This window comes from Porites lutea, chromosome 8, assembly GCF_958299795.1.
Source record: "Porites lutea chromosome 8, jaPorLute2.1, whole genome shotgun sequence".
Lineage (NCBI taxonomy): Eukaryota > Metazoa > Cnidaria > Anthozoa > Scleractinia > Poritidae > Porites > Porites lutea.
In genome coordinates this window covers 24,459,474-24,481,973 of record NC_133208.1, presented here as the reverse complement: position 1 = coordinate 24,481,973, position 22,500 = coordinate 24,459,474, and the positions used below count along the sequence as shown (strand labels likewise).

Here is a 22,500-nt window from a genome sequence, read left to right as displayed (position 1 = left end):
ACCTAAACATGTTTAATTGAGCTATGTTTTAAAAAATTAAAACGGACACGACTGAAAAACAGGAACACAGGTCTTTTTTTTTTTTTTTACACAGGATGCGGTCAGTAATAAAATTCAATGCGTTTTGTAATTTGCAATAACGTTTCCATCAACATAAGGTGTTTTATGAAGGAAAAAATCTTTATACCGTGTTTGACTAAACGACTTTAATTTTAAACATAGACCGATCAATATGAAATACCTCGAAAATAAAATCGAGGAAACAAAGCAATCAATGGTTTATAAAGCTTAGCTTTGTCTGGTAAGCTATCTTTCCTTTAACTTTTTTTTTAATGAAAAAACAAAGGTTGGTTTTCAGTTGGGGTCTTAAAAAAAGGATTTTTTTTTTTAATTTGCTGGATCTTACTTTGAACAAGCGTCTTTTTCAAATGTATAGGATAGGATGTAAATAGCTCGTTTTCAAACGGGAAGACGAAGTTGTATCGTTACAGCAAGTTGGCGGTTAATACAAATTTGACTTTATACCATTTTCTTCATTAACAAATAGAGGCGAAAATTAAATGTTTATTTAACAATTAGTTCATGCGTCAGCGTGCGTATGTCAAGATATCACAGAGGCATACGGGTAGTTTGGGGCGTGAAAGTTGCTGTAGTCGCAAATGGAAAGGCAAAGTTGTATCGTTATATCAAGTTATACGAACTAGTTAATACAGAACTGACGAATATACACCGTCTACACCAATATCAAATGAGGCAAAATTCAGTGAAACTTAGCTTAGGGAGAAAGTGGAACTTAGCTCAGGGAATAAACTAGTTAATACAGAACCGACGAATTACACCGTCTACACCAATATCAAATGAGGCAAAATTCAGTGAAACTTAGCTTAGGGAGAAAGTGGAACTTAGCTCAGGGAATAAACAATTTTTCAGACGTTTTTAGTAGATTTACTACAAACAGGTGTGCCACCATAAATGTTAATGGTCACGCCAATAATAACTATATTTTAGTAGCCTTTTCTTGAAATGAAAATTCATCAATAGGTCCGTTAATTTGGCTTTGACGCAAATGCAACAGTTTTGATATTGACATGTGGCACTAGTGCGGAAGTCTCTAATGTCTCATTCGCTTTATTTATATTTTCATATTTTATTCGGAAAGAATCGTTCATTGATATTTTATGGGTGTTTTTAATAAAACAATCATTCCACTCCCGCGTCCTGGATATGGAATATTATTATATTGACCAACGAGGCATCACTACAGGCAAGTATCCAACGCGCGTTCTCGTGGAATAATTGTTGACTATTGTGTATTCAATTCAATGCAACATAAAATGGATCTATAATGATAGCATGATTATTGCCACTTCCTTCTGGTCAGGAATAATATTTGCATTTTCTTTATTTTAGGTACCATCTGGTTTTTATACCACAAATTTTGCCAGCCTCTTGCTTGGCCCTTCGTTATTTTATCGAGGTTCCACTGTAGAACGATCGTGAAGCGATTTGTAGTTTGGAATTATTTAAACGAGACCGAGGATGATTAACATTGTACTGAAAACGTTATTTTTATTGTTTCTCTACAATTGAAAAAGAAAAAAGGTTTAAGAATATTCTGGGGCTAATGGACTGCTTAATTATCAACGATTTATGGAAGTATCTATTCAACGTTTGATATATGCGTCCTTTGAATTCAAATATACACTTAAAAATTGATCAATAGCTTAGAAGGGATGATGATAGCTTTACTTTCATAATTGTTTGCCTCAGTTCACTGCTCAGTAACAGGATCCAAAGTTATTAGCTTTAAAAATTGACTTAACAACCATATTACACAGAAACCCCTGCGTGCGGGAGTGCGAAGAGAATTATCTGATTACAATTAAAATGTAATGGTGCTTAAGTGTTTTCGATGGTAGAATATCAGGGGCGGACGGAGGATTTTATGATAGAGGGGGCCCAGAGAAATAGTATACAATAGCAATGTGGGCGCCATATTTCCTCCGGGAAAATTTTTGAGATTAAAATTCTCTGACATACAATCTAGTGCATTCTGGACGCTTAAAATTTAGCAAATGCCTGGATTCCATATTGAACATGTAATGCTGAAATATTTAATAAACCACATAACAGGGGTGGTTGTGGTCAAAGACGTAATTACGGATTTTATGATGCTAGCAGAGGCCGAAGCGATGTTTTCTTAAAGAAAATATATTTAAGTAGCAAAGCTGGAAGTACCCTCCGACACATGTTACAAAAGAAAAAAAAAATTCCGGACAAAAGGGGGGGGGGGGGGGCGGGGGCGGTCCCCCCTGGGCCCATTCCTAAACCCGCCCTCGAATAAATAGTATATATAAGCACTCTTTGAACAGAACGGAAGGAGTTTTGTAAGCAACTGAGACTCAAGAGAAGAGATCTGTTTAGGAGTCAGTAAGCATGAACGTACACAACAGCGAATGGATCAAGTTCCTGGAGCCGCTCCAGACTAATAAATCCAGTCAAAGACAAAATTGGACAAACCGTCGCTTACAACTTGATTTTACTTAGTTATACGGACCTCCCAGCCGGTGAATAACATATATCTATGATGACCTTATTATTGGCATTCTGATTCTGGGTGCTGCAAGGCCAGTGAATGCCAAATTTATGCAACGCGTCAAAGATTTAGCAAACAAAATTCTATTTGTAGTTGATTTAGCTTTTCTCTTAGTAGTTATGACTTGTGTTTGTATGTTTTATCCTGGCAAATTTGACCTCTTTGAACACGGTATTTTATTTTTTGTCTTCCACATTATTGGTAATATTCCATTGTTTGCTCAACAATTGTGCTAAAGTTGTTACTCCACCAACTGCTGAGATCCGACTGAATCGACAATTTGTTAAACTAAACAGGAATTTAGTTATCTAACTGAGAAAGAGCGAAACTGTTCTTTTGAGATTAGCTGCAACAGCTAATGGTGTTCCGTTACACAAATTTTATGTGAATTGCGATAGGGTCGACGAGTTTTAAGAGTTCCAAAAGGAGTTGATTGCAAGGATGAATTCAGCTGTGAATGACTGTATTAGTTGAAATGAACTGGTAGCAGAAGCATAATGTAAGAGCTGGCACAAGAATGCGGTATAAACAGTGTAGACCTTACCTTTGGTGATCTCAAATAGTGTAAACCGAACATAAATTAGTGAATAAATACATGCGAATAGATAGGAATTGTCTAACTATGAAACACAAATTTGCAAAGGTCGACCAATAGACAATGTAGTTCATGAATATAATTTTGTCTTCTTTTTTTTCAGAAAAGGTTTCATCAAAAGTAGGCGTCATAAGACACCAAAGCAACGTTTATGTCTCAACATTAAACTCAGGGACAGTTGAGTGGTATCTTTTTCAGTAACTTTAATTTAAAACTAACATGCACACACAAAAACAAAATTGCGAAAGGCGAAAGTTAATTTTTAACACAATTAGTTCATGCGTCAGCGTGCGTATGTCAAGATATCAAACAAACGGGAAGTTTGGGGCGTGAGAGTTGCTCTAGTCGCAGATGGGAAGGCAAAGTTGTATCGTTATATCAAGTTAAGCACTAGTTAACACAGAATTGCCTTTACACCGTCTGCGCCAATAATAGAGGCAAAAGAGGAGGCGAAGTAGTTGAAAATGAATAAGACGAGACCGAAGATGTTTATCATTGTATTGAACCATTTTATCGATAAGAAACAAAAATATTCTATAATATTTCAGCACTATGAAGGGGGGGGGGGGGGGGGGGAGGGGAGGCAGGGAGGCAGGGAGGCAGCTTGGCAGGGAGGGTCAAAGTTATTTAATATTTAATGAGAACTTATTTAGCATTTTTAATATGGGACCATTAATTGACTTTAGATTGACAATTCAATCGGAGAAACTATAATAATTTGTCACAGTTTGCTGTCATTTTCTTACAATTAAAATATAATGGCACCTAAATGTTGTCAATGGTAGAATTATATATATAAAAAAAATGAAAGAACAGAAGATGTTTTTGTAAGTAAGAGACTCAAGAGAACAGACCTGTCGAAGAATCAGTAAGCATGGACAGAACAGCAAATGGAAGCTGCTTCAGTTTGATAAATCCAGAAACACTAAAAACTGGGCAAACGGTTGCTCTGAGCCTGATACTTGTTGTTTCGTTGGTTGGGAATTCTCTCATCGTATTAATTGTTTACAAAACACCAACTTTGAGAAAACCGATAAATATGTTGATCGCAAATATGGTCATGTCCGACCTGCTCTATCCAATATTCTTTGTTCCTGCTCGTCTGGCAGAATGGCACGCTGGCTCGTGGCTTATTGGTGGTACCCTTGGTCAGGCCTTGTGCAAGATACACATTTTTCTTGTTGATGTTTCCTCCTTAGTGTCGATTCAGAGCCTTGTTCTGATAACAGTGGATCGATTTGTAGCTGTTGTAGTTCCACTCCGTTCCCCTCTCGTAAGTAGAAAGCTGTGTCTATTCTTCATTGTCGCTTCATGGATCGTCGCAATGGCCGTTCATTCGCCATATCTTGTTGCTTATAAACTTGGTAAATACCCAGAACGACTGATGTGCAAAGGTCTGTGGCAGGAAGCCTTCGGAGGAAACACATATCCAAATTACATCCTAGCAGGTGCTATCGTGTTTTTCTACATTCCCTTTGTCCTCTTGGTGATACTGTACTCCAACATCCTGATCAAGCTTAAAAACCAAGTCCATCCAGGTGAGCAGTCAGCCAACGCTGAGCAACAGAGGACAAGAAGAAACAGAAACGTACTTAAGATGGCTATTACTATCGTGGTAGTGTTTTTCATTTGCTGGATACCCTTAATCAGTAACGCGATAATAGACAATTTCAGTGCACCAGACAGTCTCATTTTTTTTTCTTGTAGTTTTCATCTATACCGTACTGTCACCTTCTTTATGGCTTTCGCAAACTGTGCTATTAACCCGATTATCTGCCTCACTCTTAACAGTAACTATCGCCAAGCTTTTAAGAGACTTGTGAGTTGCTGTGCCGCCCGGATGCAGTGGAATATTAATGTTTGAAGACTGAAAGCCGGGTCTGAAGAGATTCATTAAAAAAAAGAAGACCAATAACTATTAACTGTTATGTAAAATAACAGCGAAATCACGAAAGAAATGCATGCGAATTATGTTTTCGGCTGCGACGTAATCTGGAGCACGCCCTAACCCTAACTCTAGGAAGGGTGGAAAATGTTGTATTGAACGCATTTGCAACGTATAATTTTGCCGAAAAACGCCGATCGAAGCCAGTAGAGCCGTTTTATTATTCTGTTCACTGAAACAGCTTCTGGATGGTTTGCTGCAGAACCGGCAAGACATCTAAAGAAAACGGTATGATATTAGCAGATCGGCATGGGAACCTTGAAACCTAAGTAAAGGAGCGCAGGTAGACAGATTTCTACCACGAACCAAGACGAGGGACTTAAGCAGAGGTGAAAGAAGAGGCCAGTTAGCCACGGTCGTCCTACATTGTAAAGACAACTGATGTGTCTAAATTAAAGTGCCATAGAGTATACTCATCTGAAGCGTTTAGAAAAAAAAAAAAATCGACAGTTGCCTGTGGAAGTTAGTTGATAACAACAAAGGAAGTCTTTCAACACAGAGAGGCATACTAAAGCGTTTAGCCTACCCTTAGTTGTCATCACCAGAATCACCCCGAGCACCTGCCCAGTCACGTGCACCGGTGCCATGTTACAAATATGGCGTGAACAAACATTTTTCTTTATTTTTGCGAATAATAACTAGGGGATGTTGGAAAAATGGACAGCGTGACTGTCACGCTGTGAAAGTAAACTTTGTTCCTTTGTTATAAAGCATTTTACGTCTCATTAATATTATAATAGCACAGTCAATCTTCCTGGAGAGATTTTGTTGTTCAAAATAAGAGATGCTAGTGGAGAGAGAAAATACTTAATTACAGCGAGTAACTTAACAGAGCTTACGTTAACCTTAAATAAAAGTAGTAAGAACGTACTTTTGAAATGTTCTTTTATTCGTTTAATATAGTATTATACTATTGTTTGTTCAGATTTTTTCCCCTGGGGTGGGGGCTATTTTTGACGCTTTTGATTGACCTTTCGTTTCCCACCCAGGGGAATTTGATCAAAAAATTTTAAAATTTGTCGAATCCCCACCCCTTGCCCGCACTCCCCCCTCCACGGGGTTTACATTGATAGGTGCATAATGACGTGATGTAAGTAACCATGTGCGAGTCAATAAGGGATCTAGCGATTGTAATCATCTTTGTAGCGTGGACATTAAATTGTGAAGTGATTCGCGTCTGTAGGTCGTTTATGGTGAATATTCTCTGGAAAATCTCTTGTCTTAGAAGCAATCGGAAGATTCCTGACAGGGCAACTTCAAGGGAGAAAATTGTGGTATACCCTGACGCCGAGTGAGAAATTCAGTAGATTTTTCGCTGTTTATGCGAGGAATAATTTCAAGAGTTTTTCCTCTGTTTCAGCTGTAGCCTTTTCTACGGAATGCTTCATTTCCCTCGTTTATATGTTGCCTATAGTCACCGACGAAGTCCGCCATGTTTTAATTTGTTATTGTGTAAAACTTTCTGACATTAAGAAATGAGGTCATTATTCCGTTTTATTTCAAATATTCTGCTCCCCTGATCTGTATTTGGAATATGTTCCACTTAATTTAGAACTGGAATAAGAGGTCAATCGAACGGATATTCCGGATCTTTCAATTGTATTCCTATTGAGCTCAAACCAAGTTAGAACCGCATCGTGTTTCGGTTATTTCTTAGAGCATTAGAGACGTGTGAAAAGAGCTTTGTTGAAAGAGACGTGCCACCATAAATATTAATAGTCGGATAATAATTTTCCGCTTTTGTATGAATAGTATTAAAACTAGAGAGACGTGTATCTCGTTGTTTAACATTCTGCCGAAAAATGACTTCAGCTTTCTTAGGCATAAAGGCATAATGACCTTATATCTTCTGTCTCATTCTGATTCTGAGATGTGAAAGACAAATAAATTTCAAATTTATACAACGCGTCAAAGGTTTAGTGAACAAAATTCCATTTGTTTAGTCACTGGCATGAGTTTCGCTCTAGTATTTATAACCTGTGTGTATATGTTATATCGCAGCAAATATGACCTCTTTGTCACGGTATTTTATTAATTTGTCTTCTCTATTATTGCAAAAAGCCCATTGAGGGCTCAATAATTTTGCCAAAGTTGTTTTTCCACTACCGCAAAACATTTTAGTTTAAAAAACAAACAAACAAACAAACAAACTAAAATCCTATTTAGTTGTCTAATTGAAAAAGAGAGAAGCTGAATATTGAGGACAGCTGGCTTATGGTGTCTCGTTTCCCAAATTTCATGTGAAATATAGGGTCGACGAGTTTATAGAGCTCCAAGGGAATTGATGGCAACGGCGAATTCTGCAGTTTTTGACTATATTTATTGAATTGGAATAATAGCACAAAGCATAATGTATTAAAGCCAAATCAATGCAGTATAAACAGTGTATACCTTCCTTTCTGTGATCTTAGATAATGTAAACCGAAAAGAAATAAATAACAATTATTCACCGAAGTGGAGGTGGCTAGTGGTGAGGTGAATAATTGTTTTACTATATACTAAAACAGTGAGATGATTGAGCACAAAAACGATGATTTTTAACCCATTTACTGTTGCCAGCGATTACAAGTTTGGCGCGCAATGACCTTACGGCCGTGGTCGTCGCTTTTTCTTGCCGACAAATAAAACCTTTGAAGGCATTTGTTTAGCTCTTGCGGGGAAATTTCTTCAAAAGGAGTTGTAAATTCTTTTTGTATTGAAAATCATTCTGTAAAAAAGATTATTAAATTTGGTTTTAAGTTTATTCATGAACAAGTCAACTAAATAAAGTAACGCAAGATTTATTAAAAGCTTAATTTGCATTAGTAAACAAAAACTTTTTCACCGGTTTTATCGATAAATTCAAGTCAAAAAGACAAAGTTTTACCTGCTTAACTTCCAAACCGTACTTCGTCACCTTCTTCGAGTATTTCGGGAACAGCTTGCTTGATTAGTTGTGAAATTTCTTTGTTTGTTACGGCAGCAAACCGGGAAGGCATTTTGCTCGCAACTTCACAGGTAACCCAGGCTCTGCGATAGTACCACAGTACGATTCCAGTAAAATTACAGTGTTTGTAAGGGGTAAAAATACCATCCTAAAATTTCTAGGAAATACTAAATAAAGATCAATGAAACTTACGCTGCAGTTAATTGTTGTTGTCCTTATTGCTCCAAGGAAGTTTCGTGATAATTTGCAGTAATTTGTTCAAATTCACTCTATATACAATAATAATTTACAAGGTAGGAAACATGAGATGCCATTTTTCCCGACATGCTCTCATTCAACACAACTTTTTCCACAAAATTCGAACTCCAACGGAAGATGGACATGCCAGGATTGAGAAATAGGATAGCAGCAGATATAGAAACCAATGAAGCTTTCCCAGATAGAGAAACGAATCCCACAGACTTTGACAAACTCGAAAGATAGAATCCAAACAGACCGAGAATATGCTCGCCGAAGCAGCCGGGCCAGATCAACGCGCGGCCAAAAAAATGAGGCCTGGGCACTATACAAAAAATTCCATCCCGGGGATCCTGAGGTGACCTTTTTGGGGACCGATACCTCATTTGCTCAAAGCCACCCTACCCTGCTGAAAAAATACTTGATAGAAGGCGATTGTTCTCCCTAGCCGTACCACCCTGGCCTGTCATAAAGATATTATGTCCCTCTCGAACTCTATTCAGCGCCTGGCACTGACCCTCAGAAAGTCTATCAAACATCAATAGGGCAAGGTTATCAGGGCAAAGGAAATAACAACGAAGGAAGATTTACAAAACTTAAAACGAGCAAAAGATATAAGTGAATTTTGGCTCCTACCGCGGCATTTGTACAACAGGACCAAATTCAAAGACAGGTGTCACGATGGTTCACATATATAACTGATAGAACGTCCGGTTGTATTGACAAGAAGTCGGCGTGTTACGGCCGCATTAATGGATAAATATGTTAATCGTGCTAGTTCTTTGTTTACTAGAGCACATGCCTTTCACATTCGTCTCCGTCATCGCAATTCATATTCTGTTGGAATTTTCTGTATAATTTTTGACATTATTTTGTAAACTTCACCGTTCATTTACGATCGTTTCGGTCGAGAGTTCACAGCAACAGTATCTCAGTCATCATCTACCTCTTGTTCAACCTCGTTTTTAGCCCGCCTTGTAAGTATTTCGTGTTATTATTTCATGGCTTCATTACTGTTATTTGCGTTCCTTAGAAAAAGAAATGGGGCGCCTTGTAACTTTTTTTTTAGCCATTTAAATTTAGGGGCGTGTGCGGGGTTTGCTCTGACGAATTGTGATTGGCTAGGAAGAACAATTGCCTTCTATCAAGTATTTTTTCAGCAGGGTAGGGTGGCTTTGAGCAAGTGATGTATCGGTCCCCAGGAAAGGTCACCTCAGGACTCCCGGGATGGAATTTTTTGTACAGTGCCCAGGCCTCATATTCTTGGCCGCGCGTTGATCTGGCTCAGCTGCTTCGGCGAGCATATTCTCGGTCAATTCAATTCAATTCAATTCAATTCTTTATTCACACTATACAAGATATTTACAAAAGTGTACATAGTAGGAAAATAAAGTAGCTACAAATAATAATTAACTAAAAGTCATTAAGTTCATTTGTGTACGGTGTGCAAAGTAGCAAGAGCTTTCTTGTTGGACACCGTCATATTGAAATAATTGGCAGCAGTAAAGAGTGGAATAAAATCTCAAATAATATCAGTGATAGAACATATACTAAGGCCAGATTTGGTTTGGATTCTATCCTTCGAGTTTGTCAAAGTCTGTGGGATTCGTTTCTCTATCTGGGAAAGCTTCATTGGTTTCTATATCTGCTGCTATCCTATTTCTACGATCCCGGCATGTCCATTTTCCGTTGGAGTTCGAATTTTGTGGAAAAAGTTGTGTTGAATGAGAGCATGTCGGCCAAAAGGGCATCTCATGTTTCCTACCTTGTATATTATTATTGTAGATAGAGTGAATTTGAACAAATTACTGCAAATTATCACGAAACTTCCTTGAAGCAATAAGGACAACAACAATTAACTGCAGCGTGAGTTTCATTGATCTTTATTTAGTATTTCCTAGAAATTTTATTACCACATACAAACAAACATATTTTTACCACATACAAACACTGTAATTTTACTGGAATCGTACTGTGGTAGTATCGCAGAGCCTGGGTTACCTGTGGGTGAATCAGTGAATAGTTAACAAAGGCCATTTGCACTAAGAGGTCATGTGACATCGTTTTTATGAAAAACCCGCACCGTTTTCTTAAAGTGAGTAAGTTCGTAGCTGGTCACGTGACCAAAATGTGATTTTTAAAATTATGAATTACCTCTTTCTGAACACAAATTTTGCACTTAAACTTCAAGGAAAATGTGGAAAAGATGATGTGGTAATGTTTACAGCACATCTGAGCCTAACTATCAAACTTTTAACAAGATATAAGCAAAAAGTAGTTTTGGCCGCCATGTTGGAGGGCAAGAGTATGCCCTTCCACATGGCGGCCAATACAAATAATACTACTTTGTTGAAAAATCAAAGTGCCATAAAATATCTCCCTTGAATGCGTTTCCTCTAAAATTTCGGGTGTAAGATACTTTTCATGTGCTCTATCAATTTTTGGCATCAGCAAGATTCCAACTCATTGTTTAAAGGAAGCATTGGTCACGTGACCTCTTAGTGCAAGTGGCCTATTATTCCTCGAGCCCGAATGGGCTCTGAGTCAATAGCCCATGAGGCCGACTCAGAGGCCACGAGTAAAATCCAACTAGTTGGTCAAAAATATCGAGACAAAACAACTTTAGCTAGTTAAAGCCAGACTTTAATCCTTTTTTGCCGCCAAAAAGCTTTTCGCTACCAGTGAGCTATAACATATAGCCTAGTAGTAGCTCAACCAATAAGAACGAAGCATTGATAATAGACCACTAGTTGGATTTTACTAATGCAGGATATTCACTGATTGAGTAGCCAATCAGAGCGCGCGAAGAACACTATCCACTGTTTTAGTATATACTGAATGCAAGTATAAGAAAAGGAAAGTTTTCAAGAACGGGGTGAGAGAGCCCCTGGGATACTACTCTTAACGAACCAGTTCCACGACTTATTCGAATGCTTGTCCGTGATTGGGTAAAAAATTTTTTTTGTGCCTAATCAGGAGCCAGCATGTATTGTGCTGCCTTCGTGATCTTCTTATACGAAAGAGTTTACCTGCAAACTCGACTGTTTCCTCTACGCCCCTGAAAAAATCAGTCTGGCTTGTGCAGGAGAGTTTCCTTGAAAAGAGTATTCAGTGAATTCAAAATGAGCCCCTAAAGTCTACTCTACCAGTTTCATCCGATCCTCTTATATCACTGAGGAGAAACATTTGACAACAAATTTACAGACATTAAAGGGTAAAAAAATGTCTCCTGCACGTGCCTGCATGACAATTAAGTATGCCGAGCAGGCGTAAACAACCACGCAGACGATTTCGCATGAACAAGCCTAGAAGTACTTAGACTGCAAAACAGTCCGTATTTTTGCGTATTCAAGCATGCGCGAGCAGTCAAACAAAAGGTCTGAAACGAGGCTGAAAACAGAGAGCTAGACTGGGGAGAGACGCTTTTTTCTCTCGCCTCACAGGCCCTACGGGCGTGTGAGGCTCGCACGCTTCACGCGCGTAAGACTCTTGCGCCACGCTTTACCGATTTCTTTAATGATTTTGAGAAAAAAACCCGACTGTTTTGCAGTCTAAGAAGTACTCTGGTGTTTACGAATTTACCTTCGATCAGTCCACCGGCTGATTTCTTCAATTGTTGAATTTTTCGTTTTATTTTGGTTTGGTAACATGCTAAATTATGGGGTAAGATTTCCGTATAACCCCATACACTTATTATGCATGCATGTTTCCACTCTATTCATTTTCATATCAAGTAGTATGGAATTGCTGCCTGCATAATGAATGTATGAACTTACACGGAAATTTTACCAATTATGGCTTTTCAGTGGGGCTCATTTTCACTGAAATCTCTTCTGCAAGAAAGCTCTCCTGCACGAGCCAAACATGCACGGCCAACAGTCGAGTTTGCAGGTGACAAGCCTCAGCGTCCCGGAAGTTAAAAAATGCGGCGCGTCTGGTTGTTATGAAGTGACGTAATCATCCAGTTGAGTATCTGTCATCGTAACACTTCCGGTCAACTACCGCAGAGCTCGTAAAGTACTTTAGAGACGGACTACTAGAAAAGTTATGCATAAGTTTTCTAATGATATGGTCCGTCCCTTAATTAAAATCGTGTTCAAACCACTGTGGAGGAAGTCTGTTTATAATTGTGTCGATAAATGCACTTCTGACTTTCATGAGGTTCAATTTTGAATGAATTATGAAAAATTTTGTTTCCATGAGGTTCAATTTTGAATGAATTATGAAAAATTTTGTTAAGCGGGAAGTCTACCTACGGTTCCCCGGGAAAAGGAACTTTTATAGTGGCGCAACACAAATTTTTCCAGAGTCGAGGATGTGCTTACAAACCATTCACTATATCTATGCGACTAAAGGAGGGTATAGGGTATTTAACAGGTTTAGCATTTCGACCCGTAGCCCAAAAAAAAATTAGGCAGTTGCCCTATATCCTTTCTGGTTCATCTAGATAGAAGTCCTGGCACATAATTATGCCTGAGCGCTTCTAGGATATAAAACACGTTTAGCATTTCGACACGTAGAACAAAAAAATTGAAAGTTGTTCCATATCCTTTCTGGTTCAACCAGGTAGAAGTCCTTGCATGATATTCATGCCTGAGCGCTTCTAGGATATATAACACGTTTAGCATTTCTATCACAATTTCATCCTCGTCGATAAAACAACAGGTCATAGTCAATTAAGAGACCACTTTGAATCGATAGGATCTCATTTGCATTTCTCCAAAATTGTAGAGGGGCTGAATATTAGCTTGAGGAGTGCTTTGAACTGTAGTACATGTTTAATCAACATAAACGAGAACTAATCTAAAACCTGAAGGAGGAGTTTGTATTACTAAATTTTTTCACATCAATTTAGCGGCCGACCATTTGACTTATCAGGGAGAAAAAAGGGGGGATTAAAAAAAGAATGCAGACTCTGTATGTCAGGGAAAAAGAAAAAAATCTATCATAAGAAGTTTGGGGCAACATATTCTTACACAAAGCAAATTATCTATATATTTAGCCAAATTCGAAAATAGTTTAGAGAATGTTGCTGACTAACACCTGCATTACAATGCACTCTCGCTTTATTAACTTGCTTTATTACATCAGTGTAAAAACGTTCACCGGATTAATGGAAATTCGATATTTACTCTAGAACATAGAATGTTATGAAAACGGTTGCAGTTTTATGGAGTTTGTGTCATTTTCATGATAGAGAATCGGAAAGGATATATTTTAGTAGATATCAAATTCCAGAATATGTAAATATAAGAGGGCGGATCAGAATGATATGATATTGCTCTTATACTGAAGGCGAAAGGGGGTATAATATGTGGTGCCCACTATCAAAATACATTCACTTATTATTCCGCACTTTCACAAAAGTGTACAGTTTAATGGGTATTAAAGTGAACACTTTACGGAGTTTTAAAGTAAACACTTTAAGGAGTCTTAAAGTGAACACTTTGAGAAGTGTTAAAGGGAACACTTTAAGGGGTCTTAAAGGGAACACTTTATGGGGTCTTACAGTGTTCACTTTAAGGAGTCTTAAAGGGAACACTTTAAGGGGTCTTATAAAGGGAACACTTTATGGGGTCTTACAGTGTTCACTTTAAGAAGTCCTAAAGTGAACACTTTAAGGAGTCTTAAAGGGACCACTTTAAGGATTAAGTTACATAGGACAATTTTATGTAATTTTAATTGTAAGATTTATATAAGGGACTTTGCCCAGCATCTTAGAAAGGTCCGTAAAAAGTACGATAGGGGATCGAAGCGCGTACTTTGAAACCTAACTCAAGGACTGAGCAGGTAGTTCCGGCCACACCAACGATCCAAGACAAGGATTTCAGCAGAAGTGAAAGAAGGTCAGTGAGCCGCGGTCCTACACTGTAAACTGAAAAACTGATGGGCCTACATTCAGCTGTAGGCCTTAATATATAACTGAAATGCATTATTTAGCAATTCTATTGAAATAAAATACTTCGGGACGTTTTTGAAGACTTATTTTATTTTATTTGCCACACAGTAATTACAAAAAAAAAAAAAACAAACACAAAAAAAGATGTTAAAAGCACTGCTCACACCTCGCGTTTTATCACTACTCATTACTTAGCTTTTAAACATATTTCTAGTTGCAAATAAAAAGAAAAACTTTTTAAAGAAATTGCAGTTGTCGTAAAGTTATAAAGAGAAAGCGTTTAATAAGCGAGGTAAATGTAGGATTCCTATAAAGTATTCGCCATTCCAAAAGCGAAGCCGGCTAAGAAGTCGGACAGAAAGAACACACGATTTTAGAAGGATCAAACTACTGTACCTTTTTCACTTGAATACTTTTCATGTTTCATTCTGCTTTGCGGCGTTTGATTTTATCGAGGAGTGTGGTTTAAAATCCTATTTGAATTTAATCAAGGTTGATTATGATTAATGATGGCGTGCAATTTGCGTTTGTTTATTCATTCCGGCTTCACCATCGCCGAAGAGAAAGCACATATATGCTTTAAAATATTTGATATAGATCAACTCATTCTTGTACTAACATTCAGATTTGGAGATGTTTTGGTGTAAAACATTTAGTCGCGTCCGTATCTTTATCAGATATAAAGACACACTAAACATTAATTTCTTTTGTTTTTAAGTTTATGGATTATTAATGAGTTTTTTTCGAAAACATCATTGTCACTGCCTTATGAAATATTTGTATTAACTTTATTTTAGGCAACATTTAAGATAGCTTAAAGGGGTATGTCATGAAGGTATTGCAATATTGCTGTTTTACGTCAATTCTGTGCTTACGTGATCAGGAAATAACGTCATACAGTCCCTTTAAAACCAATACTGGAGGGTCAGGTGGGCTTTGTGTCAAACAATCATGAAACTAAGTAGATGAAATTAATAAAATGAGACCACTGATGCACGTAAATAAGACGAAATTTGTAACGAACAGTTCTCTTGGGTATTATCACATGACCAGTATTGAAAAAACAAAACATACTAGCTAAAAAGGTCTATTATCGACACTTATCGACACTTAGGAGTATTTATTCAACGTTTTGATACAGGTGGACCTTTTAAATTTAAATTCACAGCTACAATATGTAGAAATTGACTAATCGTATTGGAAGAACTATAGCTTTAATTTACTTACGTAATAATTTGCCTCAGTTTGCTGATCAATATCAGGATACAAAGTTATTCGGTAAAGCCCTGCAGGTGGCAGGAATTACAATTATTCGCTTACATGCAATCAGAATTAAATACAGTGACAGTGTTGTCAATGGTAGAATAAAAAAACCTATTATATATCAAAACCATTATTTGAACTTTAGATGTTTTCCATTAGAAGCGAGTATCAAGAGAACACAACTGTCGAGAAGTCAGTAAAAAAAGATACAACAACAACAAAAACAAAAACACAACAGTAAAATGGATCAAGTTCCTGGAGCTTCTCCAGTCTGATAAATCCAGAAGTAACGAACAAAACTCGGAGCAACAGTTACTTTTATTTTGAGCTTCGTTTTCGCTCTGGTTGGAAATTCCCTTGTCGTATTAATTGCTTACAAAACGCCAAAGAGTCAGTGAGCATGATCACAGCAGCAAATGGATCAAGTTATTGGAGCTGCTCCAGTTTAATAATTCCAGAAGCAGTAAAAATTGGAGTAACAGTTGCTTACAGTTTTATCCTTTGTGTTTCGTTGGTTGGAAATTTTCTCATCGTATTAATTGTTTAAAAAACACCAACTTTGAGAAAACCGATAAATATGTTGATCTCAAACATGGCCATGTCCGACCTGCTCTTTCCAATATTCCTGTTCCCCCTTCGACTTGCAGAGTTTCACGTTGGCTCGTGGATTATTGGTGGTGCCCTTGGCCAAGCTTTATGCAAGCTACACATCTTTCTTGCGAATGTTTCTGGGGTAGTATCGATTCAGAGCCTGGTTCTGATAGCAGTGGATCGATTTGGAGCTGTTGTAGTTCCACTCCGCTCTCGTCTCATAACTAGAAAGCTGTGTCCATTCTTTATTATCGCTACGTGGATCACCGCAATGGCCGTTTTTTCGCCACTTCTTGTTGCAAATAAACTTGTTAAATACCGAGAACGACTGATGTGCGTACGTCTGTGGATGGAATTCTTTCGAGGATGCACATTTGCAAATTACTTCCTAGCAGTTGCAGTCGTGTTTCTCTGTATTCCCTTTGTCCTCGTGGTGATACTTTACTCTATCATCTTGATGAAGCTTAAAATGCAAGCCCATCCAGGTGAACAGTCAGCCAACGCTGAAGAAAAGCGCGCCAGAAGAAACAGAAATGTGCTTAAGATAGCTACAGCCATCGTTGTAGTGTTTTTCATTTTCTGGATACCCTATTTCAGTAGCGCGGTGATAGTTAATTTTAGTGCACCGGGCAGTTCCATCTCGTTTTCCTGTAGTTTTTATCTGTTCTACATTGTCACCAATTACTTGATTTACGCAAACTGTGCTATCAACCCGATCATCTGCCTCACTTTTAGCAGTAATTATCTCCAAGCACTTAAGAGACTTGTGAATCGCTGTGATACAGTGCAAGATTAACTTCTGAAAACTAACAGCTGGGTCTTAAGCGTTTCGTGCAAAAAAAATGATAATAATAATAATAATAATAATAATAATAATATTAATAGTAATAATAATAATAATAATAATAATAATAATAATAATAATAATGGTAAAAAGGATTAAAAACTTCACCATAAAATAATGACGGAGATGATGATGATGATTATAATTGTTATTATCTTAATGTAAATTAAGGCTTAAGACACCCCTACAAAAACCGCGAACGAACAATGTTGCTGAACGTTGGATCAAACAAGGTCGTTAAATCAGTCCAAAAAGATAAAAATAGAATTAAATTTAAAAAGATTACTGCAAAGACTGATCAAACAACGTGAAAAAGGCTAAGGTATACAATATTTCGACTGGCCAATACCAGTCTTCATCAGGTTTATTAGGAAGAAACGGGAATACACAGAATATATGTTGCTGTAAAATAATAAACGGAAGTTACATGGTATGACGGGGCGAAGGTGTACGGATGGCTAACTCTTGGATTACTTTTTTAAAGAATGAAAGCTTAAATAATGACCTTACGATTAGTCTACCGGTATCATATAAATCTGCCTTTTGTTGTCTGATCAGTTTGAAGTAGTCTTTTTTTTACTTTAATTCTTAACCAAGATACTTATAATAACTAGAGGTTCAATGTTGGAAGTGAAGTGCGGCCCCATGTAGAAAGATCATGGGGTTGGAACGGTAGGATATCACATGGTCTTCGAGGCTGTAAGATTTTTGTCTCGTCACGAAAAGCTAGGAGCGTTGAGTGAAACCAGACAAAGGGGAGACTATGATGAATAAAATACAATATGGACGATCTTGAAGTTAAGTAGCTTGTTATAGTATCTTCAGCTTTATCTTGATGTGTGACTATAATTCGGAACCTGCTTCTACTTAGAATTAGTTTCAAATAAAAACATAATGCAAGCAATGAACTCCCAAAAATTTTAATCAATAACAACAAACATTAATATCTATCTCACTAACATATTATCCGTATTTTTTTTTAAATAATAGCTGTATAATGAAAGATTGAATATTATTAATGCATACTCCAATATCGGTTTGGATTGTTATTGACAAATACACAATAAAGACATATTAAAAAAAACTTTTAGAAAGCATCTCCGATTTAGCGAATTGTCACTGAATTGTACACATTCGTTTCTGTTGAATTCATTCTTTTACTTCATGAGATCAATACAAATACGTATTTGAAATGAACAGGAAAACCTAAATTCCGTTTGCGCAACCTCGGTAAGCAAATCGCTTGGTTTATTTGCCTCTTTGCCGGGGCATATTATGACCTCAATAGTAAAAATTCAGCTTGTTCGCCTCGTTGCTCCATTGACATCGTTTAATAGAAAAAGCAGTAAACTACAACAGGACGGTTATCCACTAAAAACGATTCTGCTGAGATGATTGTTTATGGACGCTTTGAACTAATTGTCTCCTCGTGACAAGATTTCATCGATTGTGTTCCTGATCCACAACGATCCGCAGCTGATAACTCGTTGGGCTCATGGAACGACAGTGTTGCGAAAAATGAAAGAACATTGTCTGTCCCTCGAATCCTCACTTAAACGTTCGCTACCTTTCAAAAATACTTAACTTAACAACTGACATGAGATGCAAATGAGTAACTTACCGGCTGAGTTACAGAAAATATCAAACTGTCCCTCGCACTCGCGCCCGACTCTCGAATTCAACCTCATGCATTACAACCTCAAAGGCAACATTAAGTACTGTCTAAACATTTCACTTTGCTGCATTGGGTGCTACGCGGCGGGGACTGGGAACTGGTAAAACAGCGAAACAAACTTGCAAACTTCTAAACAAACTTCCCAACAAATCGAGTTCTTAGACGCTTTCAAGACAAAAATAGGTAGCTGCTCTGTGTAGGCAGCAATAATTATTATCTTGTTTACTCTTGCGTCTAAAAATCTGGGTAAGTTCTAAACCAAGTTGCTTAAAGAACAGGTTCCAATTTTTCGTTGATAAAAAGTTGTGCAAATTTAACAGTAGTGTTTCTAAATGATCGTAGAATTGACTGAAATATGACAATAAAAGAACTTCAATACGCAAGTGAAGAGAGAACGCGTGTCGGAAAAAATTCAAATGAAACACCATACAGAAACACGCTCATTGATAATTGTCGATTATGACAATGCAAATAAGTGAAAAATGACGTAGAGAGAGTGTCAATCAAGAAATCCCCAGGGTATTGTTAGTTTTCACATGACGTCACTAAAATTCAAACTAAAAAACTATCGATCCTACCGAGATTTTACTTTCACGATGCATTAGAGCAGCTGAAAACTAATTTTCATACAAATGTTCGCTTCAAAAGGGTTCTTGGTTTTGTGATAAAGTACGCTTGAATTTCTAAGCTTTTGCGTGACGCGGCATTTACATGACGGCCAAGAGAGCTGTCATGTAGGTTAAAAAAAATGACTTCTTTCAGGAAATTTTGCTATCTAAACAGTTCCTGTATTAGAAAAGGTATTACTTTAATGTTTATGAGTTTTTCGAAGAATAAATTCACGCTTTTGTAGCAAAAGTCGGTAACAGATATTTCTGTTGGTTTCCGTCCGCCATGTTGGAGCTCATCCAGGTAAGCACCAGCATGGCGTCTCCATACAGATATCTCGTATACGAAATATTCCTCTGACCTGAATCTTGGCTAGGGTCTTTGTATATGTACCTCCTTTCATTTCCCAGATTCTGGACTTTATCTATTGAACGGTTTTGATTTTTATTTTGATCTTTTTTGAGTGGCGTGCCATTGAAAACCAGCAATATCCTTTTCCTGGTTGTTGTTCTTGCTCAGACACCCGCAACATTTGGCCATTATTCGAAGAAGAATAGAAATTCACGCGAATAATAAGACTTCAATCTATTCAAAAACTGTCTAAATTTAATACGAATTATCTTGTAACCATTTGTTCTTAAACGCTCTAAAGTTAGTCTTCGATGATTGTTGTTGATTTTGCCGTGGATGTTTCAACAGGCTGATTTCAACCGATTTTTAAACTTTTATGGCGTTCGAATCGTGCTTCAGTTGGATAATGCATTTGCATAAACACTTCTGCGCAACATTTTTTATTTTTTTGCAGCTTTTGTTGTTTAACTTCACTCAATCAACACGTTTTAAAAAACAAATACGCATTCTTCAGCAAGTCCAATCACCAAACCAACCTTTTTTGATTTGTAATGGTAACAGGACTGAGTGGAGTCCAATTCCGTCTGAAATCAGGGCAGTTGGTAGCCAATCAGATTTGACAATTTTGTTATAATTATGATTAAGCTGTATATTAAACCATTATTTGAACTGTAGATGTTTTTCAGTGGAAGCATGTCTCTAGAGAACACAACTGTCGAGAAGTCAGCAAGCATGAACACAACAGTAAATGGATCAAGTTCCTTGAATTTCCCCAGTCTGATAAATCCAGAAGCAGGAAAAATTGGAGGAACAGTTGCTCTCAGTTTGATCCTTGCTGTTTCACTAATTGGAAATTTCTTCATCGTATATTACTTGTTTACAAAACACTAACTTTAAGGCCTGTTTCAAACGTCGTACTACTGCCGTGCTAAGCTGGTTCGACTGTAGCTGCGGCTGCAGCATGAAACTAGCACCACTTGGATTCAGACGGCGAATTTAATTCAGTCGAATAGAACGGCTGCTCCTGAAAACAAAACACAAAAATAAAGAAACGATTTGGCAAACTTTTAAATGTATTCTAATGTATTCATAATTTATGAATTGAGTTCGGCACGGCAGTAACACGACTTGGTTCCAAACATCGCGCTACTGCCGTGCCAAAGTCGAATTTAATTCGATCAATATAGTTGGGCTGGGCAGTAGCACCACGTCTGAAAGGGGCCTATGAAAACCGATAAATATGTTGATCTCAAACGTGGCCATATCCGACCTGCTCTATCCAACATTCCTGTTCCCTGTTCTACTGGCAGATATGCACGTTGGCTCGTGGCTCATTGGTGGTACCCTTGGTCAAGCCTTATGCAAGCTACATGTCTTTCTCGCAGATTGTTCTGTGTTAGTATCGATTCAGAGCCTGGTTCTGATAGCCGTGGATCGATTTTTTTTTTGATTATATAAAGACACTCATTAAAAATAAATATTCTTTTTCTATTATTATGAGTGACTTCTTTTTTTGAAAGAATCATTGTCACTCAGCCTTGTATGCAATAATTGTACCGACTTTTATTTTAGGTAACATTTGAGAGAGCTTAAGCGGGCTATGTCGTGAGGATGTTGCAATATTGCTGCTTTACGTCAATTCTATGCTTACGTCATCAGGAGGGTCAGGTGGGCCCTGACCCTCAAGTAGTTGAAATCATTTTTGTTTATTGTCTGACTACAATCAGAAAAACAAAAAGAGTTTTTTGGACATGATATCTCGGCAACATTACAGAGACATACTTAGTCATTTAATGCAAATTCAGTAAATATGCAGCGTAATAAGCCTCTTTAACCTGCATGTTTTGTTTTCCTAGTGGAGGTCCGAGGAGAACTTGACCCTTTGCTTTGTTTTTTTTTTCATAAATGATGCGTACATTTGCAGGTGAATAAGACGATATTTGAAAGGAACTTATTGCTCTCTTGAGTGCTATCACATGACCCAGTGTATCGGAAAAACAACATATGCGAGCTAAAGAGGTCTATTATCGACACTTATCGACGCTTAGGAAGTTAGGAGTATTTATTCAACGTTTTGATATATATGTACCTTGATCAGTCAGTCGTTTAAGAAGAAATACTAAAGCTTTAATTGACTTACATAATAATTTGCCTCAGTTTGCTGATCAATAACAGGATACAAAGTTATTAGGTAAAACCTCTGCAAGTGGCAGTATTTGCTTAAATTTAAATACAGTGACGCCAAAGTGTTGTCGATGGTTCATTATTAAGCATATACAATATATAAAACCATTATTTGAACAGTAGATATTTTTTAGTGGAAGCAATTCTCAAGAGAACACAATTGTCGAGAAGTCAGTAAGCATGAACACAACAGTAAATGGATCAAGTTTCTGGAGCTGCTCCAGTCTGATAAATCCAGAAGCACTAAAAATTGGACTAACAGTTGCTTATAGTTTTATCCTTGTTGTTTCGTTGGTTGGAAATTTTCTCATCGTATTAGTTGTTTACAAAACACCAACTTTAAGAAAACCGATAAATATGTTGATCGCAAATATGGCCATATCCGACCTGCTCTTTCCAATAATCTTGTTCCCGGTTCAACTGGTAGATTTGCAAGTTGGCTCGTGGCTTATCGGTGGTAACCTTGGTCAGGCCTTGTGCAAGCTACATTTTTTCGGTACATACATTTCCTCGTTATTAGTATCTGTTCAGAGTCTGGTTCTGATAACAGAAGATCGATTTGGAGCTATTGTAGTTCCACTTCATTCCCCCCTCATAACTAGCAAGCAGTGTCCATTCTTCATTGTCGCTACGTGGATAATCGCAATGGCCGTTCATTCGCCATATCTTGCTGTTTCTAAACTTGTTGAATACCCTGGAGGAATGAGGTGCACAAGTCAGTGGAGAGGTACCTTCGGAGCAAACGGCAATAGAAATTTTGTCTTAGTAGTTGCTATCGTGTTTTT

General features: G+C 37.5%; 2 protein-coding genes and 1 pseudogene across 2 annotated transcripts; all 3 read left to right on the top strand.

Annotated features, from left to right (window-relative positions):
- The first annotated feature begins 3,961 nt into the window (after positions 1-3,961).
- On the top strand, positions 3,962-5,568 carry LOC140946768 (RYamide receptor-like). The gene has a single exon (XM_073395879.1). It carries the CDS (start codon positions 4,066-4,068, stop codon positions 5,053-5,055), a length of 990 nt encoding a protein of 329 aa, XP_073251980.1. The 5' UTR covers positions 3,962-4,065; the 3' UTR covers positions 5,056-5,568.
- Positions 5,569-16,053: 10,485 nt separating this feature from the next.
- Positions 16,054-16,848, top strand: LOC140945384 (neuropeptide FF receptor 2-like). The gene has a single exon (XM_073394417.1). The coding sequence runs from the start codon at positions 16,054-16,056 to the stop codon at positions 16,846-16,848; it is 795 nt and encodes a 264-aa protein (XP_073250518.1).
- A 5,047-nt stretch (positions 16,849-21,895) lies between these two features.
- Positions 21,896-22,500, top strand: part of LOC140945383 (RYamide receptor-like) — a 1,004-nt pseudogene continuing 399 nt past the window's right edge.

Excerpts from the sequence above, each read along its gene's own strand:
- LOC140946768 (XM_073395879.1), top strand. The coding sequence starts at position 4,066 with ATGGACAGAACAGCAAATGGAAGCTGCTTCAGTTTGATAAATCCAGAA.
- LOC140945384 (XM_073394417.1), top strand. The coding sequence starts at position 16,054 with ATGGCCATGTCCGACCTGCTCTTTCCAATATTCCTGTTCCCCCTTCGA.